Source organism: Amphiprion ocellaris, chromosome 8 (genome assembly GCF_022539595.1).
Source record: "Amphiprion ocellaris isolate individual 3 ecotype Okinawa chromosome 8, ASM2253959v1, whole genome shotgun sequence".
Taxonomy (NCBI): Eukaryota; Metazoa; Chordata; class Actinopteri; family Pomacentridae; genus Amphiprion; species Amphiprion ocellaris.
In genome coordinates, this window is record NC_072773.1 from 25,361,074 (window position 1) to 25,387,610 (window position 26,537).

Below are 26,537 nucleotides of genomic sequence, written 5' to 3' on the forward strand. Positions count from 1 at the left end.
TTCTTAATGGGCTAAGCAGTGTTTACTTTTCAAAGACTTCCACATGAATTATTGATGGATGTGAGCTGATTTGTGCTTGGAATTAGCCTAGAATAATCCATCTGGGCCTGCCTCGCTTCCTAGGTGCCATGTCTCTCTCTGGGGTAAACAGGCAGACTGGAAACTTGTGCAGCTTTGTGCACAAGTGGTAATTTGCTATCGTGATTACAGGTGAGTGTGTAGTTACTTAAAGTGGCACGAAAAAGTTATGCTTAAGAGGACAGACACTGTGAGCACAGTGGGTGGGTGATCACTGGAGTTCTGAAGCCACAGGACCAAGACATGGATTGCTCATGTCAAAAGCATAAAACAACAAATGTTCATTTTAATTAGTCTTTGATCTGATCTTATACAGTAGACTTATCATACTGAAACAATTTTTTTAATCGTTTGCCAAAAGATAATCCTTGATCCCATTAGGGCATTAGGAGAGCATAGCAACATTCCCAAAGAAACCTGGTGATCTCCCTAATCAGCCGTTCACCGTCATTCTTTTTGTAATTTACTATCAAGCAATTTAATGGTTGATGCCTCTAGTTTCCTCTCAAAACTTTACCAATTTGCTGTAATTTCCTCCTATAAGGTGCCACTGCCTGTTCCTCTTTCTGATCACGTCTCTTTATTTACTCTAGAGGTCTTCTTTTACCCCTACAATGAGCTAACGCTGCCATATCTTTGTTTGATTTCAAAGCAGCAAGGAAAATGAATTTTACCATGTTGAGAGGGATTGTAGTGCCTGGTTATCGGATGCAGCAAACACACCTCACTTTATCATCCCCTCTTTTGCTCATCTCTCTCTCTCTCTATTGTCCTCTCTAATAGAACAAAATCTTATTACATGAGTTCAAAGGGAAGAGAGCATTAACATAATGATTTGCTTTAAAAGTGCCTGTGTAATGGCTTGTACTGTAAAATAAATTCTCAACAGAGTGCACTGCGAATGTGTAAATGGTAAAAATTGGAATAGTGAAAGTCTGAAAGATGCTGGAGAGAAAAGCTGAAGAGGAACACGACTTTCTCCATTTGAGAATTTCTTCCCACTGTGCCTGTGTGAGTGATGCCAATTTGTCCAGACCCCGATTCATTTTCTTGGCGGTCTTTGGTGTCAGAAAACGAATAAGCTTTACATTTGAAGTTTAGTAATAAACTCTTGGATTAGATCCATCCTTCGGACAGAATGGTCCAGCCTGAGCAAAGAAGAAAGGCATGATTCCTCAGCAGTCTGTCAGAGGCAACTGGCTCTGCATTTTTTCCTGTTTGTATATATATATATATTTTTTTTTTAAAAAACATTTCAACCTACTACTTTATTTTTGGCTTGAGAATACCCATCTGCCATTACTGTGGTGACATGCCTTTGAGCAGATGATGAGGATAGAGAGCACAGCACTGTACATTGGGAAACTGCTTAATTAGTGTGACTGTGGAGTCGGGAGATGCGTCCATCTCATTATGGGCATAGGAAAGAATAATCACACATCTTCCCTCACAAATTTATAACTGTTGTTAAATGCAGAAGGAAGAAATCCAAATGTGTGAGACAGGGAAAAAATATTTCAAAAGATAATGTGAAATGTAATGTGTAATTTATTGCTGATTGGTGTGGCTTTCAGTTTAGAGCAAAAGGCAGGGATGCAGTTGGATGTTTCACAGGTCCGGATCGCTCACCAGTGTGTGAACAAAACTCTCCGGTGATCCTCAGCAGCTCTTTCTCAGGTTTCTCAGGTGTCCATGTACTGAGCCGAGATTGATGTACTCTGTCTTCCACTGCCAGTCTGTCTCACCCCATCTGCCCTGTCTGTATCCCCCTGGTTCACCCCGCTGAGCTAATCCAAGCTGGCCAAATCCCTCTGCGGCGCAGGCCTACATACGAGCTGTCCTGCTGGGTGCAATATGCCACCCACTCCCCTGGCAATGCCAGCCCTATAGGGCTTCAGGCCCAACTGTGGTGTCCTGTCAGTAAACAGACAAAGATGTATGAATCATCTAAGTGACTCAGACCAGGTAGTGTTGTGACAATAACATGTTGAATTGTGACAAAGAGTTATTCGCTCCATTGGATTACTGCTGTTCTGTTTCTAGGTGACGCCACACAAGCATCTTTGGGCTCTAATCTTCTGGATACCTGCAACACGCCATCAGAACCTGACCTGCCTTTTAACTAAAACTGCTATATCAAAGTCAGAATACTTATGATAAGCTGCGGTTTATTTCTACATAGTCAATTACACTCAGTCTGTATGGATGGCCTGGAAATTCCATCCACCAGTGCAATGAGTGTTGCACCCTACTGAGCAGAACACAGAATATCAAATTAAGTTCATCCGTCAAGGGAACAGGCTGTTCTCGTATCTAATTGGCAGTTGAGGCTTAGAACAGGATTCTATAAGAGAGAGTGGTGATAAATTTTACTTCCATTTCCATTCTTTTTGTAATACTTGTCTCTGCTTTTATCTACTCTGTGTTGTTGCCTGAAAAATGTTTCATTGCCCAGACAGCCTTAATGAGTCTAAGATGTGGGTCTGAGGCTCTCTTTGTGTGGTTTTGTCTTATCTTTGGCTAAGATTCAGTTGGACATGGTGTGGGGTTTAGCCTGGCAAACAAAATGCATTATCAACCTCTTGTGATATAATAACAAAGACAATTTCACACTATTGCAGAACAAAAAAGCTACTTTCTGCCACATGAACAGGTGACATTTTTCACTACTTACGTGTTCTTTCACCATTTCCGTCACTGAGATTTGGGGTGTCTGCCCTGAACCCACGGTGCCATCCGATGATATTAAAAAGACCAATATGCTGCGCCTTATTAGCTGGCCTCAGAGATGCAATATAGGCAAGATCACGTCTATAATGACCTCTTTCTCCTGCAGAACTCACACAGCGGAGTTTATAACCATAACAAAAAAAAGGTCAAAGTAATCACTGTTTTCGTCACAGGAATCCACAGCAGCATCAGCAGGGCCACTGCATGTTGACACATTTTCCTTCAGCCATTACTGGAACATAGGAAGCCTTAAAGCTACTCTTATTACTGGATTGCATGCAGGGCTTTGAACAGCCTCCATGTAAGAAAAAAACATAGGAGACGGTTCATTATAGTTCAAATTATAGCTAAATCACATTAAAATTAGTGTTTTTTTCTGGTAGTTTTGAGCTGGAATGAAACTTCAAATTCTAATTAAACTAGTTTGTCTGCTGCATTAAAAGGAAGGCATAAAGATGATAACACTGCAACAATGGACTGTGATAGCAATCTATCTGGCACACACACAGACTTACTGCTGTACTGTTGAAACAAAAGAAAGAATGTTGGAATTAAAGGCTGTTGATAAATACAAGAAAAGGGTTAGTTTAATTTCTAACCTTGCTAAAAAAAAAATAAAAAATTTAAAAACACTATACGATAGATTTAAAACAAAAAAAAAGTGAATTTTGTTGCATTACCAGGCATATTTAAAGGTTTGGAATTAAGGCAACAAAAATAAATAACAGATCCCTCCCATTTATAAATACAACTGTTTAGAACAAATAAAGTAATGGATTATGAATGACAAAATCATGCACTTTATTACATCTTAATATGATATGAATACCATTTTTACGACAATAAACCTTTGAAAGTTAAAAATTAAATAAGGAACCTTATTCAGTTTGACTATCATCTGAAACTGTGTGACTGAAAAATCATAGTTAACATAATGAACAATATGAACATACATGGTAAAAATGACAAAACGTTAAATGACCTATAATAACCTCAGTAGTGAGACAACTCTAAGACCAAGCATGAACACTACATTTCTTATTACTGGCATCACACACTAACTTATACAGTTACCACAACTACTACTGTAAAACAATATATTGTGGCAAAATTTCTTCATTATGAGGATGTGTAAATGTGCATCATTGAGCAGAAAAAAAGTGTTACTAGTAAGTAAAAAAAAAAAAAAGGAGAATTAGCAGAATAAAACTGAAATTGTATTTAAAAAAAAAGAGGTTAAGAGTAGGTTTTGCAATGGCAGCGGATAACAGCATGACACCCATAAAGCCAGAGAGGCTTTTGGAGCTGGATTCGTGAGGCAGGTAATAGCTGAGAATATCACATGATTTTCAGTTACCAATTTTTTGACTTAAGCTTAGCGAGCATTTCTAAATGTGAAACTAACCCAACTTCTCTGGCTGAAAACGCTTCCTTATACAACTATACTTTCAAGTACTTTCCCCAAGTACTTTTAAGGAGACTTGCAAACCAAGAGGCACATGAGAGACTTGGACCAGCAGCTGCACACTGGCAGAAATGCACATACATTTAATTCCAATCCGGTGTCTTAAGATTCTTCAACTGGAGCTAAACAGGTACTTTCACAAGAGGGAGAGAAATTACTGGTGTGAGGACAGAATATGTTTCCAATTTAGCAGTGGAAAGAAGATGTTGAACAAAATGTAATGAGGGAGAGATCTGGAGATTTAGAGATTTAGAGCAGGAGGAGCTGGTTGAGAGAAAGAGCGAGAGAGAGAGAGACACAGAGAGAAGTTTAGAAGAGGGTAGTTTCCTTGTGTAGCTGTGAGTTGACAGGTAAATTAGCATGTGTGGCTAATGGGGCAAAAAGCAGCCAAGCCTTTGTAGGCACCCTTTCACTGTGACAAACAGGCAGCTTGTTGACCCAAGCACTGCTTCTGTCACTCCATTTCTCTGTTTTAACATTTAAACCCGCCAACAAACACCCTCCCACTGACATGCTTACTGACATACCATCAACACACACACAGCAGTTGGAGCACACACTGAGCTGCCATGCGTGGGTACAGGGTAGGATAACTTCATCTAATAGGATTTAGAAATAAATCGGAGATGAATCTCGGAATGTTCAAAAAGCTTTTGAGATGTTGGCCTTTTGATTGATCTTTTATCAAGCATTTTTAGCAGAAGTGAGAAGCAGTGAAGAATCACGGATCACAGCATGCATCTTGAATAGAGCGTGTGGAGTTGTTTACAATCTGCTCATCAGGGCGAGGGGTAAATCTCTCTCATGGCGCTTACTTTTTTCTCCACCTTCCTGCACATAGTGGGAATCAATAGCCAGATTGCTCGTTCTCTGAATCTCTCTGTCATTTGTTTTTCTTCCAGTCACTTTGGTGTGTATACCCTTGATGCCACGTTTGAGTCATAAATCAAGACCTTTGCAAAGTGGGCGGAGTGTGAGTGTGTGTATGCGTGCACACGTTGAGTGTGTGGAAGTACTGTATGTGTCGGAGCAGCGGGTATGTGCACATGCATAAATGTTTGTGGATCTGCGTAAGAGAGACCACAGCTGGGTATTACCATATATCAGTGTGCATGTCTTCCCGTAGCGGGTGTCTGAATGTTTCATCTAATCATTAAACGCTGACAGGCTTCACAGAGCTGCTCCACTGATCCCCGTTAGAGGAATACGGGGCCTGACTTCATTAGAACTGTTAGTACTAAGCTGCTTTACCCTCGCTCACGCCTGGCTTAACCTGCACAGTGATAAATGCTGGGAAGAGAAAGAAAGATAGGCCGCGAGGAAGAGAGGTGAAACAAAAGGAAAGCAGGGACAGAGGCATTTAAAGTGAGAGGCAAAGGTGCCAAAGTCAGGTACAGGGAATGTGATTGTGAGAAATGGGAATGGGATTAGGCAAGGGGGGGAACGCAGAGCGTGTGAACCTGACGTTTCCAGAGTCATGGGAGGGGATAAAGCTCAAAGTGGTGTTTGAACTGAGAGGGATTTACAAATGCAAAAACGCGCAAAACAATCAATTAACTTGTGTTGCAATTAATCAATTATTACCCTGGCACATTGACAGCCAAAGTGCTTAACTGCAGTTCCAGCATGAGGCTCCCATGTGCTGAAGAATTAGCATTGACCTCTGTGTGCGCATCTGCGTCCACACTCGTGCACAAGCTAATTTATGCTTGTGCATATGCATCTAAGCACATAAAGATATGCACACACATCCTTGTTCTCAGCAACATTTCTCCAGTACATTCATCTGGTTTCTCCTGGAGGACCCCCTCCCCTCTGAACACGCCACGACTTTTTCTCATGCCAGCAGAGGTTTTTGGCTGGCTTAAGTACACCCACAGGCCCCTGAGGGACAGCCCATGACGGATGGCACTGCGTGTGACTCCGATTCGATTCAGCCCATTTGATAAATTTATTGCTGGCATTTTGAAAATGAAATTAGAGGGACGTCTCCTGGAGACTGTTTTTCCAGCACAGGTGCCATAAATATACTTCATTTGGCAGCAGAGAGGGAGGAGGAATGTAAAAGGGGTGGAGAAATGTTGGATAAAGGATGTCATGGTTGGGGGGCAGATAGTGGGGATGTTCCACAGAAGCAGAGTACTAAAGAATAAGGTCACATTATTATGAGCTCCTGTATTAATCATGATACTGGTGAGGAACAACAGTAAAGGTTATCAAACCCAACTTGAATCCTACCTGGATCTAAATGTTGCGTGCTGCCCTTCGGTCTAACACATGTACTGTAGCATCGCACTGTTTCAACATCTCATGTTGAATACTGACAGATTGACACTGCGGGTTGTTGACAGTGCAAGTGAGCACAAATGTCCTGCTTCCTCCATTTTTCATACAGAGGCATACACACACACACACACACACACACACACACACACACACACACACACACACACACAAGTCTTTTAAGAGATGTGCACACAGAAACACATGGTTTATGTACATTATCTTTGCCTCAAGGCCTCATGGCTCTTCAGTACCGATGACACTGTCATAGCATCACAGCCATCTATAACTCACAGTGTATGAATGAAAACAGCGGGCTATTTTTCTCCATGGCACTCTCAGTGTGTGGGACTGAGAGCCAGTGAATGTTTTTGTTGATGCTTCTGACTAAACAGATTTGAATTGGACGTACTGGATGGGCCAGAAAAGAAAGACATACAAACACAGAGAAGTCAGTCACAGGCAGGGACACACACAGGCTAACAAAAGTAAGCATTCATTCACCGTCAGGGTTACGTGGCCTTATTTATCTCCCTCTCATTCAGAAATGTATGCGAGAGCAGCTGTGGAGGGATGATGTACACCACGCCAGCCTCTGCATCCCTTCAACATTCATCAGAGAGCGAGGCTCGGGCAACCTGCATCACTTACCTTTATAGGCCAATCTGACAGCATTGCACACCGCATAGTCATCACATACATAGGCTCACAACAGCGTGTGTGTGTGCGTGCGTGTGTGTGTGTGTGTGTGTGTGTGTGTGAGAGCATGCTAAAAGGCTATGCCATTGTGTCGCTTTGTAACTGCAGCATGAAAAGACTACTTAAACAGAACCAAAAATAAGCTGAAAACTTGAATTTTCTCATTTTGTATGTACATCTTACATTTAAAACTTTGCCAAAATTAATCCTTTTACTCGAGGGTGTGTTTACATGCAGGCTGTGTTTACATAGAGCAGATAAGAGACAAATACAGAAACAAATGAAGAATAAGTGGGAAAATATCTATAGTATGTTGAGTCATTTTGTTTTCCAACAATTGGTAACATCTGTGGGCACTTGGAAAGATGTTACACTTGCAATTCTAGGTTGTTGTTTGTTTGTTTTTTTTTCAATTTTTGAAAAATTAACAATCAAAAATGTAGGTTTTATTTGTCCATTTTAAAATTTTGTTATACTGCACAAAAGCTGATTTTGAGTTCACTGTGCTTCTAGCTGTGGTTGTGCAGTGTCCTTAGTATTACAGAACTTTATGCTGCAGTGAAAAATTAACCCACAGTGAGTAAAAATGTGACAGGAGCAAAAGACGCCGAGAAACTGCTTGGTGAGTTAACATCACCCAGACATACAGATGTACTCTACAAACGCCTTTTGCAATGTACGTGCGCAGTTTCAACAGATCTGAAGCACGGGAAGCTGAAAATGTCACCATGTTGCCAGAGACACCCTCCTGCTGTGTAAGTTTTACACATATACGCGTACATTAGATCGGATCTAAGTGACAATGGAAATATTTTCCCCTGTGTTCTGCTCTGCTCTGGTAAAATCTGGTACAAAACAACACCTAAGTTCTTATGAGCACAGCAGGTAATCCAAGAAAGTTTCAACAAAATCAGCGGGGTGTTCTCATGACTGATTGTCTGCTTCTGCTTTGCAATCACAGAGCGTGACACACCCTCCGCATTTACTGTATCTTCTGGAGGAAGAGTAGAGGGCTGGGACTGCCTGGTGCATACACCTGCAGGCTGCCACTCACAACAAGACCCCTGGAGCTGTTTAGACAGTTTGACTGCCTGGCCCCATCATCTTACAAAATCAAAACAGCCCACAGGTACATTCCTACAAACATCTACCCCCACTACACTTCCCCTTCCCTCCCTGAAGATCCACTATGCAAAACAGTCACCTCCCCCAACCTCACATTAACATACACATGAAAGTGTGGAGGAGTCGAAACAGAAGTGTGATTAGTCTGAACATAAGACTTACAGAAAACAATGCATAAACACAGAGTGTGGGCTGTCTATCATTGCAGGGTAGCAGGGTAATTTAGTCTAGGTGTCAGTGGGTGTGAGTGATTGACTTTGTAATCAAACAGATTGTTCTGTAACACACACACAAACACAATGAATGACTCGATTTGAAATCGGCGACAACAAAACCATGAAATGTTTTTCATCTCATTAGCAAAAAATTGAGAACGCACACAGACACACGGAGCAACAGACATGCAGCATTTGTACTGTTCAAATGCCACCCAACTCAAAAATACACCAGAATCCACAGGTGACTGATGGAATGCTGTCTTACCTTTTTGTGATGATACTGTGGTACCTGGAGATAAAAGAAAGGGAGACACAGAGGAATGTGTTAGGAGCTGACAGGCTGCTGTAGTGCAGACACATAAAATGCAGGAGATGGCAGCCATTGTTGGCCATTTCTTGGAAAAAAAGGAAATAAGCCAGCCAAAGGATAAATAGTGTAGATGTGGGGTGATACACAAAAAGAGGGAATCTCCCCATATCCATTCTGCCAAACTCATGCAGACGTATTTGTGTCTGAATATGCAATCACTCAAAGGAAGAATGAAGCATATAGTAAATATGCTGCGTGAATTACACAGAAAATCTTCTCTAATCTCTAAGAGGAGGTGGAAAGAAGAAAAAACGCATCTTAGCAAACACACTGAAGTGAGGCCTCAAGTAGAAAGATGAGTTTCCCGACCCCTGAAAACCCTTGATCTCTTATACAATTTACCCTGAGTGAGCTATCTAATAAGTAAAAACAATGCTACTGAGGTGAAGAAAGATGGAGCAACTCAAATCCTGTCAGTAAGTATTCTAGTTTCTTATGCAGAGGCCACTAGAGACAGCTCAGGCCTGCAAGGGGAGAATCAAAACATCGGCTGCTGGTAAGAAAGGCTGTTCTGCAACATGTTTCTTATACAGCATAGAACACACACAAAAACCTGAAGGAGAAAAATGCAGTAAATTTAGCTTATTGTTCTCATAAAATATTCACCAGGACAGTGTTTGGAAGCTCCCAAGGTTTCATTTTAATTTAATAGACTTGTCAAACTTGCAGGAAAACAAGAATGAATAAGAAAAAAAGGAAGTGCTGCTTTATAACTTTGTACTTTGAACAGTTCAAATCCTTCAGAACATTCCGCAAATGGCCATGTGCCCAAAATGCCCAAATGGCCGCAGACACGGGAGGGGAATAATTGAATCCGGATGGATTTGTGGTGTGCTGGGCTGAGGAAGTGATAATCCAAAGCTCTGCCTAATTGCCAGAGTAAAGATGGCGTCCATTGTGGAGGTGGCGTCTGTGTTTATCAAGGCAGTGTGCCGTGGGATTGGACTGAGCATTAGGGCTTTACACACTTTTGTTTTGTGAGGTGTTACAGTGGATTTGAGCAAATATTGGCCCTCTGGTTATTACATGGTCTGATTGTCTGCTATGCAACTGTCCATAAGCTCCGCACGTCTACCCTAATCTGAGAGGAGGCTTCAAATAATTAGTTAGTGAAGCACTCACAGCCCAGTGCAGTCAACCTTATCACTAAAAGAAAATCCTTGGTCCATTTCCTTTTCAGCCAAAAGGCTTACAAACTCTCACCACTGTTAAACCTTCGGGGTAGCTGCAAAGCCGATAAAATATTACTCGACATGTCACAACCACTGGCGCCTATCCTACTATTTTTGTAATTTATTATGTAAAAGAAAGACTGCAGTATGTCAGACAGAAATGTTCTGCCAAGTGCTTGTAGTACAAGTAGACTGTCTCTTCTAAGTAGACTTTTTCAAACAACATAATTTTAGATTTTTTTTTTAGACAAAGAACAAAAAGAGAGCAAAGGGGCCTCATTTTGACTGAGCCATAACAGCACATTAACTATTAATATGAGAATTTATGTTTACTAGCAGGTAACTACATCAATAGGGAACTAATAAAACAAATACTATTGGTTGGTCTGTACAATGTATTCATCTTCACTTGCTTCAAGCTGCAAAGTCAATAAAATATTACTCAACTCGTAGTAACCACGGGCCCCTTTCCATTTTTTTTCCCATTCATTATGTGAAAGACGACTACAGCATGCAGAAATGTTCTGGCAAGTGCTTGTAGTACAAGAGGACTGTCTCTTAGTCTCTTAGACTTTTTCCAAACATTCTAAGTTTGAGAATTTTTTATTTTTATTTTTTTAAAGAAAAAATGAGTAACAGTGTTTTCTACCTTTTTGGGTGTGGTGATTAAGATGATTTTTATCCTTTTACATTTGCAATATAAATTTATTTCTACCATATAAGTAAGACAGTGAAAACACAAAAACAAATGAAGGTGAAAAACTACAGCTCATCAGTTAACAGTCATAACCAAAATGTTCATCAAAAGAGTCTTTGCTAAAATTTACATTTTGATCTATGTCTGTGGATCAAAATGTCAAGTTATTGCAAAACCTATTGGATCTCTTAATGTAGCTGAAGATAAAGAGCTTAGGGGAATTATACTGCAAGACAGAACCACAAATCTTACAAGTCTGTGTGACAACGACAGCAAGGACAGGTGACTGGTGGAGATCACACGGGCGTTTCATTTATTCTAACACCTCTCAAAAAACTACATGCACTGAGAGCATGATTTTCTGCAGCACATTAAAAGGTCATCAGAAACTTGCTGCTGTAGAAAGTTATTATATAGCAGCTATTTTCTCAGTTTGATTTAAGTAAAACAGTACAGTGGATACACTTTTCATTTAGCATTGTGGAAAATAGCTGGCAAAAAATAGGCAAGTAAATGGATAGAACACAACTAAACTGTGGTTTAATTCTAATATAACAAGGCATAATTCAAATTACGCATTAATGAATTGCCCCTACACATGGCTACCTGCGGTAATCAGGAAGTGCTACACTGTGTGCCACTTTCACTCTGCGCACACCGATATAACACATCGAAAAGCGAGAGAAATATGAAGAAAATGTGGGAACATGCTCTTTTTACCATTGTTTGGATAAGGACAAATAACAAACACAGGCCAGATTGGTTATAATAAATATTAAAAGAAAGCACTTCTTCCCTCTCTAGCCGAGACAGCATGCTGATTGGTGTCAGCACACATAAATAACTCCGTCGTTTAGGGAGGCAAAGAAAATCCTTGTCATTGATTACTGCATTTCTTCCCAGCTATCAGTGGCTTATATGGATTTGGAGACTAATTTGCAGTAAATATGTGAGCAGCGTTTTATGTGCCCATGCACCCTCAGCAGCACTCCTGTGGGTTGGAGTATTATGTAAAATACAGCATATGTCAATACAGGTTGCCCAAAAAAAAATATGTATTGAAGCGTAGCAAAGTTAAGGTTGCCCAAAAGCATGCCCGAGGACACTAAAGGCAACATTTTGAAGATAAATTTACAAAATATGGAAATTAACATTTTTTAGCGGTTTTGCTTGAGCTTTCAGAAACTCGGCTTCTCACCGTCAAAAGGGTTGAAAGAAAGAAGCAGATGAGGGAAAAAAGTGATGGAAAAGCAGACACTAAAGTGATTTATTATTAATTTAGGTAAATACGCACACTCATGATTAGGATTTAATGCAATACGATTTCTATAATTTCAAAGGGGAACAAGTCAAGAAGCAAACATAGACTAAACTGCATTTTAGAGATCTTAATGGCTAATCAGGCACTGTTAAAGAATATTTGTGTTGATGTTTGTAACATTAATTACCCATTAAAATTACATCTATTTGCCCAGAGACCGTATTTTCATTGAACACACAGAATGAAAGAGAAGTGAAATATCATAAAATGAAAAACTGTCAAATTTAACTAAATGACAGCCTGCAATTTTCTGTATTTCTACAGAGGCAGATAGGGAAGTTTGTCTGCTTGAATTAGCGAGCGTTTCGAGTAAGACCAAATTATTATGACCCCAATAAATAGATAAACTAATATATATAAACTATAAAAAAATATTAGTAGAGCTTGCTCAGGGCATAGTATTTACTCCTGTCACATTTTTACTTACTGTGGCCTCATTTTTCACCACTAAGTCCTCCAATACTATGTGAACAGCACAACCATGGCTAAAAGCAGAGGGAACTCAGACATTTCTTCTGTTACAATAACTCATAATGGTATAAATCATTAAAAAAAGGAAATATGAAAGCTAAATTTCTTTGATTATTTCACTTACAAAAATTGAAAAAAATCTGGAATCATGTACAACATTTTCTTTTTTTTTAAATTTCCAAGTACTAGTAAAACAAATGGTGACTCTACTGTACATACTATAGATGTTTTATTACTTGCATTTTTAATTTGTTTCCATACTTGTCTCCCATCTGCTATATGTGAACACAGCCTGCAGTTCAGCCCACTTCAGCCAATGTGTTCCTCAGTTTTTGGCACATGAATTTTGGCTATGACTGAGCGAATGCTTTGCTTTTAACAGAATATGGTTGATGTAAAGCACTATTTTTGGAAAAATTCAGACATCTAGTATAAAATGATTATGATGAAGTATCATAATTTAAAGCTTAGATTTGGATAATTTGTCTGACAAGACAGTACACAGACATGTCAAATCCAATGATTCCACCAGTTTTTACATTTTCTTTCTACGATAAATGGTATGATTTTGTTGATTTTTTTGGCATCTCTCTCAAACCTGCTGGAAGTTTTTGGGGTTCAGAGGGATAACAGCTGTGCTCAGCAGCGGTGATGTGTCATACGCTTCTCAACTTACATTTCAGTAAAATTTGTTCCTCAGCTGTCATTTGAGCAATCTGAGCAATTACTAAGACATCAACCACAGTCTTTCTGCTCAGCATTTCATTCTGTCTCAGCAGAAAGAAGTTTTCTTTTTCTTTTTTTGAAGAATAAGCAACACCATTGTCTAGCTGAAAACCTACACCGTCCTATATAATCTATTTGTGTCACTCTACAGCATTGTGGGAAGACTTAGACTTTTTCAGAGAGACAAAAAGGACTATAAAGTTGAATCTGCGTTTCATACTCTAATGTTCTCACATGACAAATAACACAGAAGTTGCCAAGCCGTGCAAAAAGCGCTTTGCTGTAAAAGTTGACAAACACTTTGTTCCAAGATAGTCTGCGTCTGTTTTCTGTCAGCACTTTTTTTGCACAGTTTGGTACATTTTGTGCCATCTGTCACACGTGAGCATCAAAATATAGAACATTATATGCAAGGTAAGCTTCAATTTGATTGAGAGTGCTTTCTCTGTGACCAATGAGCTGCTTCTTTTTATCTTGACTGCATGCCCAAATGATGAATTGGCGTACCTGCACCGGACTAGATTGAAGCCATAAACATCATGGGATGGATTTCACTTTAGTTAATGATGATGGTGAGACCTATCAGCACCAGTGATGAGTGCAGCTTCAAAAATGAATCTCTGCTGAAGGTGCAGATTTTGGGGATTCCTCACACTTTTCCTATTTTGACTCTTATCTTTCTCATGTCTTATCTAATCCACATTTTCAACCGTTTTTAATGTCACAAACACCTTGTGACTACTATTAGCGAGTACAGCTGGATAATTCTGACACACAAATGCTGTAGAGCAGCTGTTTGGGAATCAGGGGGAAACAAGTTTGTTTTCCGACTGCTGTTCTGGAATATTCAAAGTTGCACAGTCTGAATTCACGGCTTTTCTGATGCTCTTGGGTCATTAAACTCAACACACAAAAGACATGAATATGAACATAAACAGTTGCAATTAGCATTAAAATCACACTAAAACTGCATTTTTACAGACATTATTGGTTAAAGTCAACCCACAGCAGACAATGCCATCTTGCAATGCTAATGGTCCATTAGTCAGACCCATAGGTGAGACTGCAGATGGCTTTCTGCTATTGTTAATACAAGCTCATAATATGTGGGTGTTAAGGAATCCCTCCCTGATCCTTCACATATCGTATACATCCCAGAATGATTGAATTAGACTGCTATTGGAAACCTGTCTTCTGTTGACCTCTTAAAGTTGTGGCCTTCCACCGGGACGCTCTAGGAATGGTTTTAATTACAACCAGAAATTGGGTTCGATTTTTATCCCCCATCATAGAGTGAGGAATCCTTACACTCACACACTTACACACTGCTGCATCATAATACACCATCAACGAAAATGTGCTTCTATTGTGCTTCTTTCTGTGTGAGTATGGCTGCAAATGTGTACAAACATAAATCTAAGTTAATGTGTCTGCATGTAAACTGTGGAGAAACAGTGTGCAGAGAAGGGTAGAAAAAACAATTGAGCCAGTCTTCAGATGATTAAGCACTATTGATATATCATTGCTATAATGTTATTAGGATAAATTCCAACAGTGTAGCTGTTCATCTCTTAATCATGCTCACTAGTGCACAGTGAGAGCTCAACACTTAATGACATGAAGAAAAGAAGCTACTACGAGATGAACGGTGACCGTTAACCTGAAAGTTAATGATTTTAGGGAGACTAATTATTATACGGCTCTATAAATTCTTTAAAATTGTATATGATATAGAATTATTCCATAAGCTATGTGCAAACATTAAATCTGAACATTGTTGAGTGCCCACTGAGCACCAACTTCCTATTCTGAGAAAGTCACACATCCGAATGCCCACAATTGATGATTTTTCAGCACCACTGTTGATCTGCCAGTGACAGAAAGTGACTGGAGGAAAGTGAAAAATGTCACCTAATGCAAGAAAACCCTAAATTACACGAATGGAAAGTCACTGGAGCCCAATGACCATCATCCAGACAGACACAAGCACCTTGTCACTGTCATTAATCGTTACATATAAACTTAACCATTGATCGAAAGATGACTTTAACTTCATGTTGGAGAGATTTTAAAGCTTTGATAAAAATACAGACATTCATCCTCACTGAGCTTTTGCACTGAAGCTGTACAATTGCAACTTTTGTTATGCATAACATGCCACGCAAAATACAGTGCAAGAACAGGTATTTGTATTGTGTTTCTACCTCAGGTGTGTAAAATCCTTATATACCATGACTCATTTAACTAATACTATAAAAGCTCGTGCCTGTGCTTTTCCCAGGGAGGAATATACAAGGAGACAGAACACAATCCAAGGTTTTAATTAGCCTAGTGTAGCGCATGCTCATCTGCTGCATACTGCACAGGGAGAGCGGGGAGTGCTGCCTTCTTGCTCATTATGTACTAATGAGTTGTCTATTAATGAAAATGGAAAGCATTTATTTTGTGAGCACAAAGGGTTCAGCTGGATTAATTACTGCACTACAGCAACAAAATGAAAACAGAAAGTGCAGCATCACTCTTGTGTGGCACATTACCCATTAACCAACTGTTATCAAGGCCCGGCGGATGTTGCTGCACGACACACAGCGGGAGCAGAAACTGTTCGCACAGGCCATTAAAACTTCATGTGAACTGCACTTCTGACACATTCTATATACTTTCCTTGATGCTTACAAGCTTTCCCTCATATGACTCCATGTTATATGTCCACTCATAAAACATCTTGTCATTGAAACATGGGCTCTTTGCTAGATCACAATGACAGCGTTTTGCCACGAGGCTTTAATTTCACAAAAGCCTTGTATTTTGCACGATAAAAAGGATTCCAAGCTAATTGCATCACTGGGTGCCCAAGTGTTGGCATCTGTAGAAGGAGTGATTAGGTGAGATAAAATTTTATGAACTAGAAAACTCTAACATCTTGATTCAAAACACATCCAGTACGTTCAGTACAGAGATGCTGAAGTATGAAAATAGCAGAGTATGTGCTCACCTAGGTGGGGGGAAAGGGTGATACAGGATCACTGGTGGAAAGAAGGAAAGCCAGAGCAGAATCATGCCTCTTTCTAAACTAATACAGAAGTAAAAAGTTGCATCGCACCCTGTTTTGATAGTACAATTTTGCGGTGCTGCTTTTCTTTTCAAATGGTGATCAGAATCCTTTTAATAGTCCACTAATAGCTTGATTTCCCACTGGGCTCTCCTTGGAGAGGTCAGGGGGATGGGGAGTGTGTGGGCTCTGGCAGCCTCAACAGATGGTTCTTGATCAGATATTAGAGGCTGGGCAGTGAGGTCGTCTGGCCATGAGCGTTCGGCCCTGCCTGGGGGAAAACAATCCCGTCTGAACTTCCAGCTCCAGCGATGGTTCCAGCGTCAGATGAATAGCGCCGTGTCCAAGCCAGATTGCAGGGACATTGGAGCAGTGACAGACTGCTGTCCTTAAGCCTTGTGATAATCTGGGAAAAGCAAACTCGGAAACATGCTGCCTGCTGTAGTTTATTCCCCTCCAGGAATTTGTTTCATTCTATTTGGGCTGTGCATGATTTGATGACAAATGCTTATGTAATTGCTACCGTTGTGCGCTCTCTCTTGTAGAAATAATCACACTCACTAACCAAAAATCCTGCTCTGCTGGATTTGAAGCAAAGCTATCCTTTCATTTCCATGACTGACTGTTTCCATTGTAGCAATGTCTGGTGAACGGACTAATCATTAAATCACAGGAATGCATTAAAAAATCTGCAATTCTAGACAACAAGGAGGATCAAGTCTAAGGCATTTATATTGCATATTAATCCAAAAACAGCAGTGTATGGATGTCTGTAGTAAAAAATAGATGAAAGAAGGTATAAGATAAATCCTACTTAGACAACAGTAAATCATCTATTGGCATTCCCATCCTTTATTCTGCTCTACTAGCTTCATCTGCCCGTCTCTGCGTCTTCCATCGACAAAGCTCCAGAGAAAGCGGGGTGAATAAACACGACAATCTGAGCTTTATTTATCCTTTCCCCTGTGACAGTGGCAGTCTAAAATGGCAGGGCTTCGGATATGACCTTCAGTTAGAGTGGTTTTCCATCAGTCATCACTGCCACCCACAGATCAGACAGTGGATGAGAAGTAGTGGCACCTTCGGTCCTCCTCATGTACTCTCTCTTTTTAACCTCCCCCACAGCCGTCCACAAGAGGCTTCTCGTATTTTACTTTCCTGTCCCCCATTTTCATTTCCTGTCTCTTCTTATCCTGCCCTTGGCCTATCTTTGGTTAGTGCATGTTTTCTCAATGCTTTTCTCTTCGTCACTTTTTCTCATTGTTTCCTTTCTGCATGCATTTTTGGGAGGGAGCTCGTACAAAATTTGACAATTCTTAGGAGAAAGAATGCATGTTAAAAATGGATCCATGTTTTGCATAAAATCTAGTTAAATACAAACGATACATCTTGGGGTGAGAGAAGAAAAGGGGAGTCACAAGGAAAGGGGAGTACATGATTACAAGAACCTAAAGAAACACCTTATTCACTTTGTCACCGTGGCATTAAGAGAAATGCATCATGGTAAAATGGTTCTTTTCATTCGATATCTTTGATTATCAATAATTTTGAATACCTAGTTTAATAAAGAACCAGCTTACTTTGAATGACACTGACAGTTAAAGTCATTGGTTGGCTGCACTCAGTGCAACAATTTAAGAAAACGTCAACTGCAGTAAAGTACCCTCTTAAGTATGGGAGTACTTCAAGTTATAACAAAACAAAAAGTTGGTTGGAACAATTGCGTAAAGTTTCAGAGACATATCTCAGCAGCACGAGTGCAATACGCAACCACCTAAAATAAAAAAACACAAGCTGCTATTGTGGAAGATGCACCACAAAAAAGGGCAAAACCATCGTAAGTGTTTTCAATTCATCAGTAGGAAGAGCTTTGCTGTGGCTGCTAAATACACTCAAGATGCTAAAAAACTCATCTGTGCACTATCTTAGAATTTCTATTAAATGCATGTTTGAGAAATGCTTAGGCTAACCTGGGCTTATTCCACTGTGTCATTGCCTGTGTGTTTGTGTGTTTGTGTGCGTCGGGTGTGTCAGGACATGCATTGTTCCTTATCTAAAAATCATTTAAAGAAAATTAATCAACTAGTAGATAAATTAATTGATAAACCAGTTGTATTAGTGGCAGCCCTGGACAAAATACTACCTTATTTTACAAAGTTTTTGTTGTTGGATCCTCTTTATCTCTGTGAATGATGATGAGCAGTTAAGCAGTGGCTAGTCTGATTTCAGTATTCAAAAAGACAAGAGTGCTCATTTAACATAATGTAGGTATAAAGCCCTGAGCAGCCTAAACCCTCATTCTGTCCACGGTTTTCATAAATCTAACAGCCCGTCCTCCATCAGAGATATTGTCTGTGTCCACTCTACTTAATAACAGATATTGTGCAGCCGACACTCCCTTAAAACTCTGCTTAATATCCTGACAGAAATAAAATATTGGCACGTGTTTCATATTCGGCACAAACACACACATAAAGATAAACTCACGAGCTATTTAAAAAAAAAAACAACAGACACATCCACATGCCAAGAGACGGCTTCAAAGTCAAAATAAATACGGCATTTACTTTTCTTAACAGCAAAATCAAAAACACAAAATAAGCAGTGGCCGAGAGTAGATGTCGTTTTCTTGTTTTTATAACCTTGCTGTTCAAATTATAAACAGAAACTTATCAAGGTCTTTTAAACATTCAGCTTTTCTTTTTTTTTTTTTAATCGTATTCAAATTTATTCTCATATGTTGCTTGTTTTGGAAGGAGGGAGACGAGCACAGATGCCGCTGTACTACAACAATAGATGCACTTTAGTCAGTCAACCATACATATCTTATATCAAAAAGATAAAGGAGAAGACGATGTCAGTCTCAGACTAATACAACAGATCTGAAGGTTCACGTTGCAGCTGTTGTATTCTTTTTGGTATTTTGTATTCTACTTCTAATATCATGTGTATGCAGTGTTCTCAGCCACACAGAAAAGCTTCCAGAAAATGTTTTGGTGAATTGCTGCATTCCTTAATAATTGTTTATTACTTACTATTTCATTTACACAGGCAGACAAATATTCATAACCAATGTTTTATTTCCAACCACGGTGCACTTTTCTGTGAAACCTTAATAATAAAGACTAGGTTTGAGCATGAGACAAAAAATTACACAGGCCTCGGGGTAGACTGTGCTTCTCCACTGTATTCATTCAGTTAGATGGTTGTAGGACATTGTGACTCTTATACTTTATGTGGTACATTTGGAATTAAATGTAATGCTAAACATAAACACTGTCCTATCTGTGTTAAAACCAAAACTGCATGCTATTAAGATGTAAATGCTGTTGCTTTAAGTCCGACTATTGGAATAATATGAAAAGCAGAAATGTGTTCATACATTTCCAGGAACAGCCACGGTGGATGCAAATGTTTTTAAAAAGCTAGTGCAGTTAAGTAAAATGGATAATTAGAAAATACAGCTTCCTGAATTGTGGTATAATTCTCCATTAAAGGTGGAGTCTGTGATTCTTGAGAAATATTGTTTATATTTAGCTGGTTTGCACATTTAAATGGTTAACATGTGACAGATTTACCCAACCATCTCTCTTTCCTTGCACCCCGTCTGTGCACAAGCATGGTGCATATGCTTGCACATGTGCACATGTTGTATCCATTTACAGAGTGAGGCATGTGTTGGAACGCCGCATTTATTTTTGTAATGAATTCACTTGCTGACTTTTCCTTAAAACTTGTCTTCGTTTTGGGCATGGCAACAAACTGAATTTGCAAATCAGTATGCAGAGTTACAAGTGCCATGATATAGTGTTCGCCTGCTTGAGCCGATTTCTCGCTCTCAGCAGCAGTTCAGCTTTACACCTTGCATAAAACGCAAACCATATATAGAAGCCTGCAAGGCTTTGTGGCCACCGACATCAGCGCAAATAATAACCGAACGTGTTTAAAATTTCATATGGCATAAGTTAAGGGAAAGGAAAACCTATGAAAAATTTATTTCCATTAAATCAATTGTTTTCTGTTTAAAGCAAAAAACAACAAAAAAAACAACAAAACTCCAGTGCTCTTGTTGTTACACTCAAGGTCTTTACAAATGTAAATTAACCATTTATTTATTTATCCTCTTTTCTTTTTATTTATTTGATTAATTTTTCAGTTTTAACGAACTCTTTGTGCCAAACAGTCAACCTACATGTGTGTGGTAAGACTGAGTCGTGATTCTTGGAGCTGCATGTAATTCACACTGAACTGCATGTTAACTGCATTGGGTGCAAAATCTGACTTACATGTTTAAAATTTTAAAATTTTAAATATTTGTATGATGACCTCAACTGAAAACTAAAAACTCAAGATATTACTTTAGAATGCATTTTATCATTGATAATACATATTAAGAAATAAAAGGAGCCTAACACGTGTTATTAATGTATTAAAAGTGTGGAGGATCCATGTTAAACCACACAGACCTGGGAAATAGCTTCAAATTAGAGGGAAGTTAATGAATGCCAAGTCGAAAAGTTGTCTACATAAAGCTGGGATAATAACTACTAATAAATTCACAGTATCTTGGAGCCACTATGTTTTGTCTATTTTAATAAAACTACAATATTGGTATTTTTCAGAATTTCTTTATACACAGACTTAATGAGAGTCATAAAGAGAGTGAAGAGTCTAAATATGTTTCCTTCAAATCCAAAAATATGGGATAACAGATTTCCTGTCAGAATGAAGGCCAGGAAGACATTTCAACAGTCTGGTGTCTTTCAAAATGTTACACATACTAAATGTGGTTAATACTTTTAGTGTTTGATATCTTTATTGAAATTTTTACAATATAGAAAAAAAAAACACCCACATAAAACCAACTGATCAATCCCTACTGCCACTTACAGAAAAGAAAACACTGTTTAAAACGCATAACATTCAGACCATCAGTGAACAAATCGTCCAGACTACTGAGCCCAATCATTCTTGTACCGTTGTTGATGGTTGGCTGAAAAAAGTCAAAAAAAGGCCTCCACACCTGATAAAACTTTTTCTCAGAGCCCCTCATCACAAATCATATTTTTTCCAACTTGAGATGAAACAATCTTTAGCGATGAAACATCTTTAATCCAGTGTGATACTGTGGAAGAATTAGACGCTGTGCTAGCAAGGTTGAAAAGGCAATAAGTTTTCGACCCCCAGCAGGAAGTCCTAACTCCACATCAGTAATCCCAAAAAGAAACAAAAGCGGATTCAGGTTTAAATGGACTCCTAATGTACAAGAAAGTGCCTCACATATACCTTCCCAATACTGTGGTATTTTAGGACAGGACCAAAACGTGTATTAAAGTGGCCTCTGCTGATTTGCATCTATCACACGTCAGGTCAACGTGGGGATAAATCCTAGCCAGTTTAGACTTGTGGAGATGTGTTCGATGAACCACTTTGAATTGAATAAGAGAGTGTCTTGCACACATTAAGGATGAATGAATTTTTCTACGAATTTCAGCCCATTCTACTTCACTAATACTCATCTGGAGATCCTGCTCCCATGTCCCCTTAATAGCAGACATAGAGAAGACATCCACATGAGGAATCAAGCGCAGCATTGAAGAAATAACTCTCTTTTTTGTTGGGTTAAAAGACATCAGATCATCAATTACATTATTGGGAGGTTTGTCTGGGAACCCCAGGATGGAACCTAAAACAAAGTGTCTCACCTGTAAGTATCTAAAAAAAAAAAATGAGAAGGCTGTAAATGGTATTTGACCGACAACTGTTCAAAGGAAGCCAATCTATTATCTATATAAAGGTCATTGAAGCTTTTCAGCCCCTGTCTGAACCACGTACAAAACCTGCTATCCTGCAACGAAGGAGGAGTGTGGCTAATACTTTTAGCCAGCATTGTGACAGGGCTCCTATAAACCACTTGTGGATGCACTGTAGCACAACATGAAAAACAGCCGCACAATAGCCTCAGGGCCGATGAAAGAGCTGCACTGGCTCCTACCTGAACGTCTAATTCAGCACCGAGGACAGCTCCTGAAGCCTGTGGAGGCCGAGGTGACTGAAGGAGAAGCCTATCTGCTCTCCCTGCCGACTGGCTGTTAGAAGACAAGATCTAGTCCTCCAGAACAAGGTATTCAGCGGCCAGGCCATAGTAGCTTCAAGTGGTACAATTCATTTACAGTTCAGGATTTAATATGATGAAGGTCATTTTCATCACTGCAGCACTCGATGTATGCACCATGCATTATTAAGTGATGCTGTATCTTGTATTACACTTAAAGAAATTACATCCTTCATTCACCTTGTGATAGACTGTAGAGCAACACTTTGACCTTGAAATTGCTTTGCTGGAATACAAAATGGAAACATCTAAAATGAAACTAATCGTGCGTCACCATTATATTACCAAAGTAAACATGTTTAAATTGCATCCCTCATTCTGAACACCAAAAGTTTACATTGCAAACACATACTGGAATACAAAAGCAAGCTCTACTGTTCTTCTCTGTGGTGCGTCAAAAAGCACATCCAGTACAAGTTGCCCAGTCTCAGGATTGGTAGTCTCCATGGGGTAAATCTGCAGTTTAATTGAATTTTGCTTTGGAGAGGCATGTGAGATCTGACAGTAACTCTGAGATCCTCTGCAACACCCTGACGAAGAAGAGTAAAACCTGCCTTTAGACTTGGACACACCTGAGGCCTATCTTATCGGCGAAGCCTTAAATCGCCCAGCGTGAGGGAAGAACTGTCAGTCAGTTGGAAAGGAAGAACCAAGCAGACATCAGCTCAACAAAAACAGATCGAGTGATTGAGCCCTGTTGAAACTCAGACACATTTTCAAATTCAAAAAACACTTTGCAACCCCGGAAAACTGAAGGCGGTGGTGTTTTTGGAGTCAAAGATTCAAATGTTTCGCCCTCTCCTTCCTCAGGCACCAGTGTGCAAGGTTGAAGAAGGTAATCCTGTCCCACCACAGCTGTAGAAGACTGTCTGCTCTCTCCACTGTCCTCTGCAGGGAGAACTGTAGCACTCCCGTGGCGACAAAGAATGTAAGAGAAAGATTAGACTGAGACCGTGGGATGGTTAATATCGATAAAACACTTTGAGGACAACAAAAAGACAGGGTGTTAGAACTAAGACATATCTGCCCAGTGGAATGAAGAGTAAGATAAATGCAGAGCTGGAGATGAAGGGAGTGAAGTGGGACAGAGGAGAAATGTAGTGAAGCAGGGCCAGCTGAGGGATCAGCACACTCACAGTGTCACACCCAACAGCCACCACTGTCAATCACACACACATTTAAGAGCTTGGGATTACTACAGAACACATACACCAAGCAGAAATGTGGGTATGTTTATGTGATACATACCGATCAATTCACAAAATGCTCATTAAAAGTATAAACTAAATTACAGTTTGACAGCCTTCAAGTCTTTTTTTTTTTTTTTTTTTTTTAAGATTTCTCTTTTCACATACATTTTTCAAGTGTGATAGTATATCAAAGGAAACATGCATTTCCTAATTCTTTGCAGGCACTGAGCAAAACTGCTGCTCCTCCTCACAAAGGAAGGACCCTGAAAGGTTGCATTCCTAAAATTCTACATCAATGAAACCTGCAAAAGGACTGTTCCGATGTCTGGCATGCTTTGAATTCTACCAAGGGCCGACTCCTTTATATAGCAGATTTCCAGGGACGTCTGTGTGCATCATTAGCACTCTTAAAACAACCAAGATCCTATGCTGAAGTGAAGGCAGGAACTTCTCAATGATGCCCACCACTCAATACACAGTTGATTATGTGTTCTCTGAATGTGAAAAGGGGGTCGTGCAAAGCCTCTGAAGGACCCAACTTGGAAGAGCCCAAGGAAGCATCCTTGATTTGATTTCGGAAAATCGGTATGTTTACTGTGCTGGTATCAGTGGTAACAGTGTTCTTCTTTCATCAACAACTAAAAGAAACAAAGGATGAGGAGCAGCAGAGGACAGAGGTGAGAACATGATCTGTTTCTTTCAGTGCCCTCATGGATTGGTCTTGGAGGAAACTCATGGTGATAAAAGCAGTCATCACATCATCTTGCTCCTTTTCATGAGTGCATTATGCTTTAGTCCAGCATTTGATGTTTTGAGTCAGTGCCTGTATATGCTGTGCTGGCTTTCAGGAGTACTTGACCAAAGCAGAGAAACAGTGCATCTATGTGTTAATATACACAATATATAAGTCTGATGAATTGAGGTTTGTCAGTGTGGGAACATAAAACACAAAAATGCAATGTTTATGATAGATACTTTAGATATCTTTAGGAACCAGTCGATATAACTAACTGTGGAAACATCAGGAAAAAAATGCTAACCAACTGGCATATTTTAGAACTATTATAATCAGCTTATTAAGATAGAAAATAATTAATGGTTGAGTTACACTCAGGAAAAGTCAGTGCAATTTGTCTAAAACCAAATGAATCTAATATAATATGTGAACATATAAAAACAAAGCAACCACTAATAGACTTTGGTTACACACTTTTAGGTTTGAATTCCCCGAAGTACAATTTCTATTTCCAAACAACAGTGACACCTGCACACTTCATAAAATAATACGCACTGCACCAAAGCCAAAACACACTTGAAAAATCCGTCCCCATGGACTCTTTTGGGAACTAATTTTATTCACAGAAATAAACCTGTTATCACATGCACATATTAAACCATGCCAGCTTGTCCAGAAGTACAGAGGCAAAGCTTTTAAGCAAATGGCAGTTGTGTAAACTAAAATGGCAATGTTGAAAGTCAATTCAATAATAGCTGAAAGCCATTACAACATTGTCATTAACAAGGTTGCTGAAAATGCAATTAGCCCCCTCACATCGCTCACGGCAACAAGCAGGGAGACGTTTGAATATAAATAAATAAAGACCACAGAAAATTGACAAAGAGGACTGAAAGAATGATGCACCCCCAGAACATACAAAAAGACAGGACAATAGAAAGAATGAATGAATAGTAGTGGAGACATGGTGACTCCAAATCATCGACTATTTATTTTACTCAGGTGCTGTTGTTAAAGATAAAACCCTTTGCCCTCAAACCCGAACACAGACGCACAACAAACTCTTTGATTAGCACCACAACAAAACACCATTCCGAACCTTGAACTGCAATAATCAATTTTAAACACACTGGATTCAAGAGCAAACACAAGAAAAGAAAAAAAAGGAAAAAGAAAATCACAGTCAAACTTTACTGGCTTGTGATTTACATGCAGCTCATGGATTACTTGTGTGATTAAAGTATGGGAGGGACTATAGGAAGACAGACTGTTTCTCTTCTTTCCCCTCCTTAAAGGTTTAGATGCTGTGAGACCGCATTTGTTACGATGTTACTGAAGGAGGATGAGGTCGTGGCTAAATGAATGATAGGAATCACTGTCACACTGCAGACTTCCAGCAAGTCTCCTTGGAGATAAGAGCCAGCTGTCTATCCCCAACACGCCATCATCAAGGTCACTACTCTGCTTATTATGGAAAAGCCACCGCTTCTCAAAGCTAATTCTGCATCTTGACTATTATTGTGAGAAACAATGCTTCTATTTTTGCGGTATCAAAAACAGAATTTGTGCAATGAATTACAACAGGGTTTCTCGATCTCAGTTTAAATATTACAAAAGCCACTTTTACAATATCAAGAGAGATCTCTTTGGTGTAGTTATAAACACTTTCTGTGCTATTTCTATAAAAATCAATATGTATTATGCTTTTCGTCATTGCTGCTGCCTTTCCTTGTCAGTTTGAATCTGTAAACATAGCAAAGTTATCTGAGATGACAACAGGTCATGATGAGCAATCTTTGTTTATAGGATTTGATGGTGTGTTGTTCTTGTGTGCATGTGTGTCTGTGTATGTGGTGTTGGGAGCACTTGGCTGCCATTGATATCCCAGCGCAGCACTAAGGCAGCAGACGGGAGGGTAATGAGGAGGCAAATATGATTAAAACCATCTCCTCAGGCTGCCTTGGACCTGCCATTAAACCAGCGGACACTCCTTCTGCCTAATCCATCACACTGCTTAGCTCCCGCTGAGAGCAACGAGAGAGACAACAACAAACTCAACCTCAAACCTCCAATCTTTCCACTCTAAAAC

The 26,537-nt window shown here is 39.5% G+C and overlaps 1 protein-coding gene across 1 annotated transcript in view; it reads right to left on the bottom strand.

The window, feature by feature from the left end:
• Nucleotides 1-26,537, bottom strand: part of LOC111574184 (cadherin-4-like) — a 232,095-nt gene that overhangs the window by 121,242 nt on the left and 84,316 nt on the right. Inside the window, exon 3 of the mRNA XM_023278621.3 lies at nucleotides 8,864-8,887. Coding sequence (XP_023134389.2) covers nucleotides 8,864-8,887 — 24 coding nt within the window. The remainder of the gene's footprint in view (nucleotides 1-8,863; nucleotides 8,888-26,537) is intronic.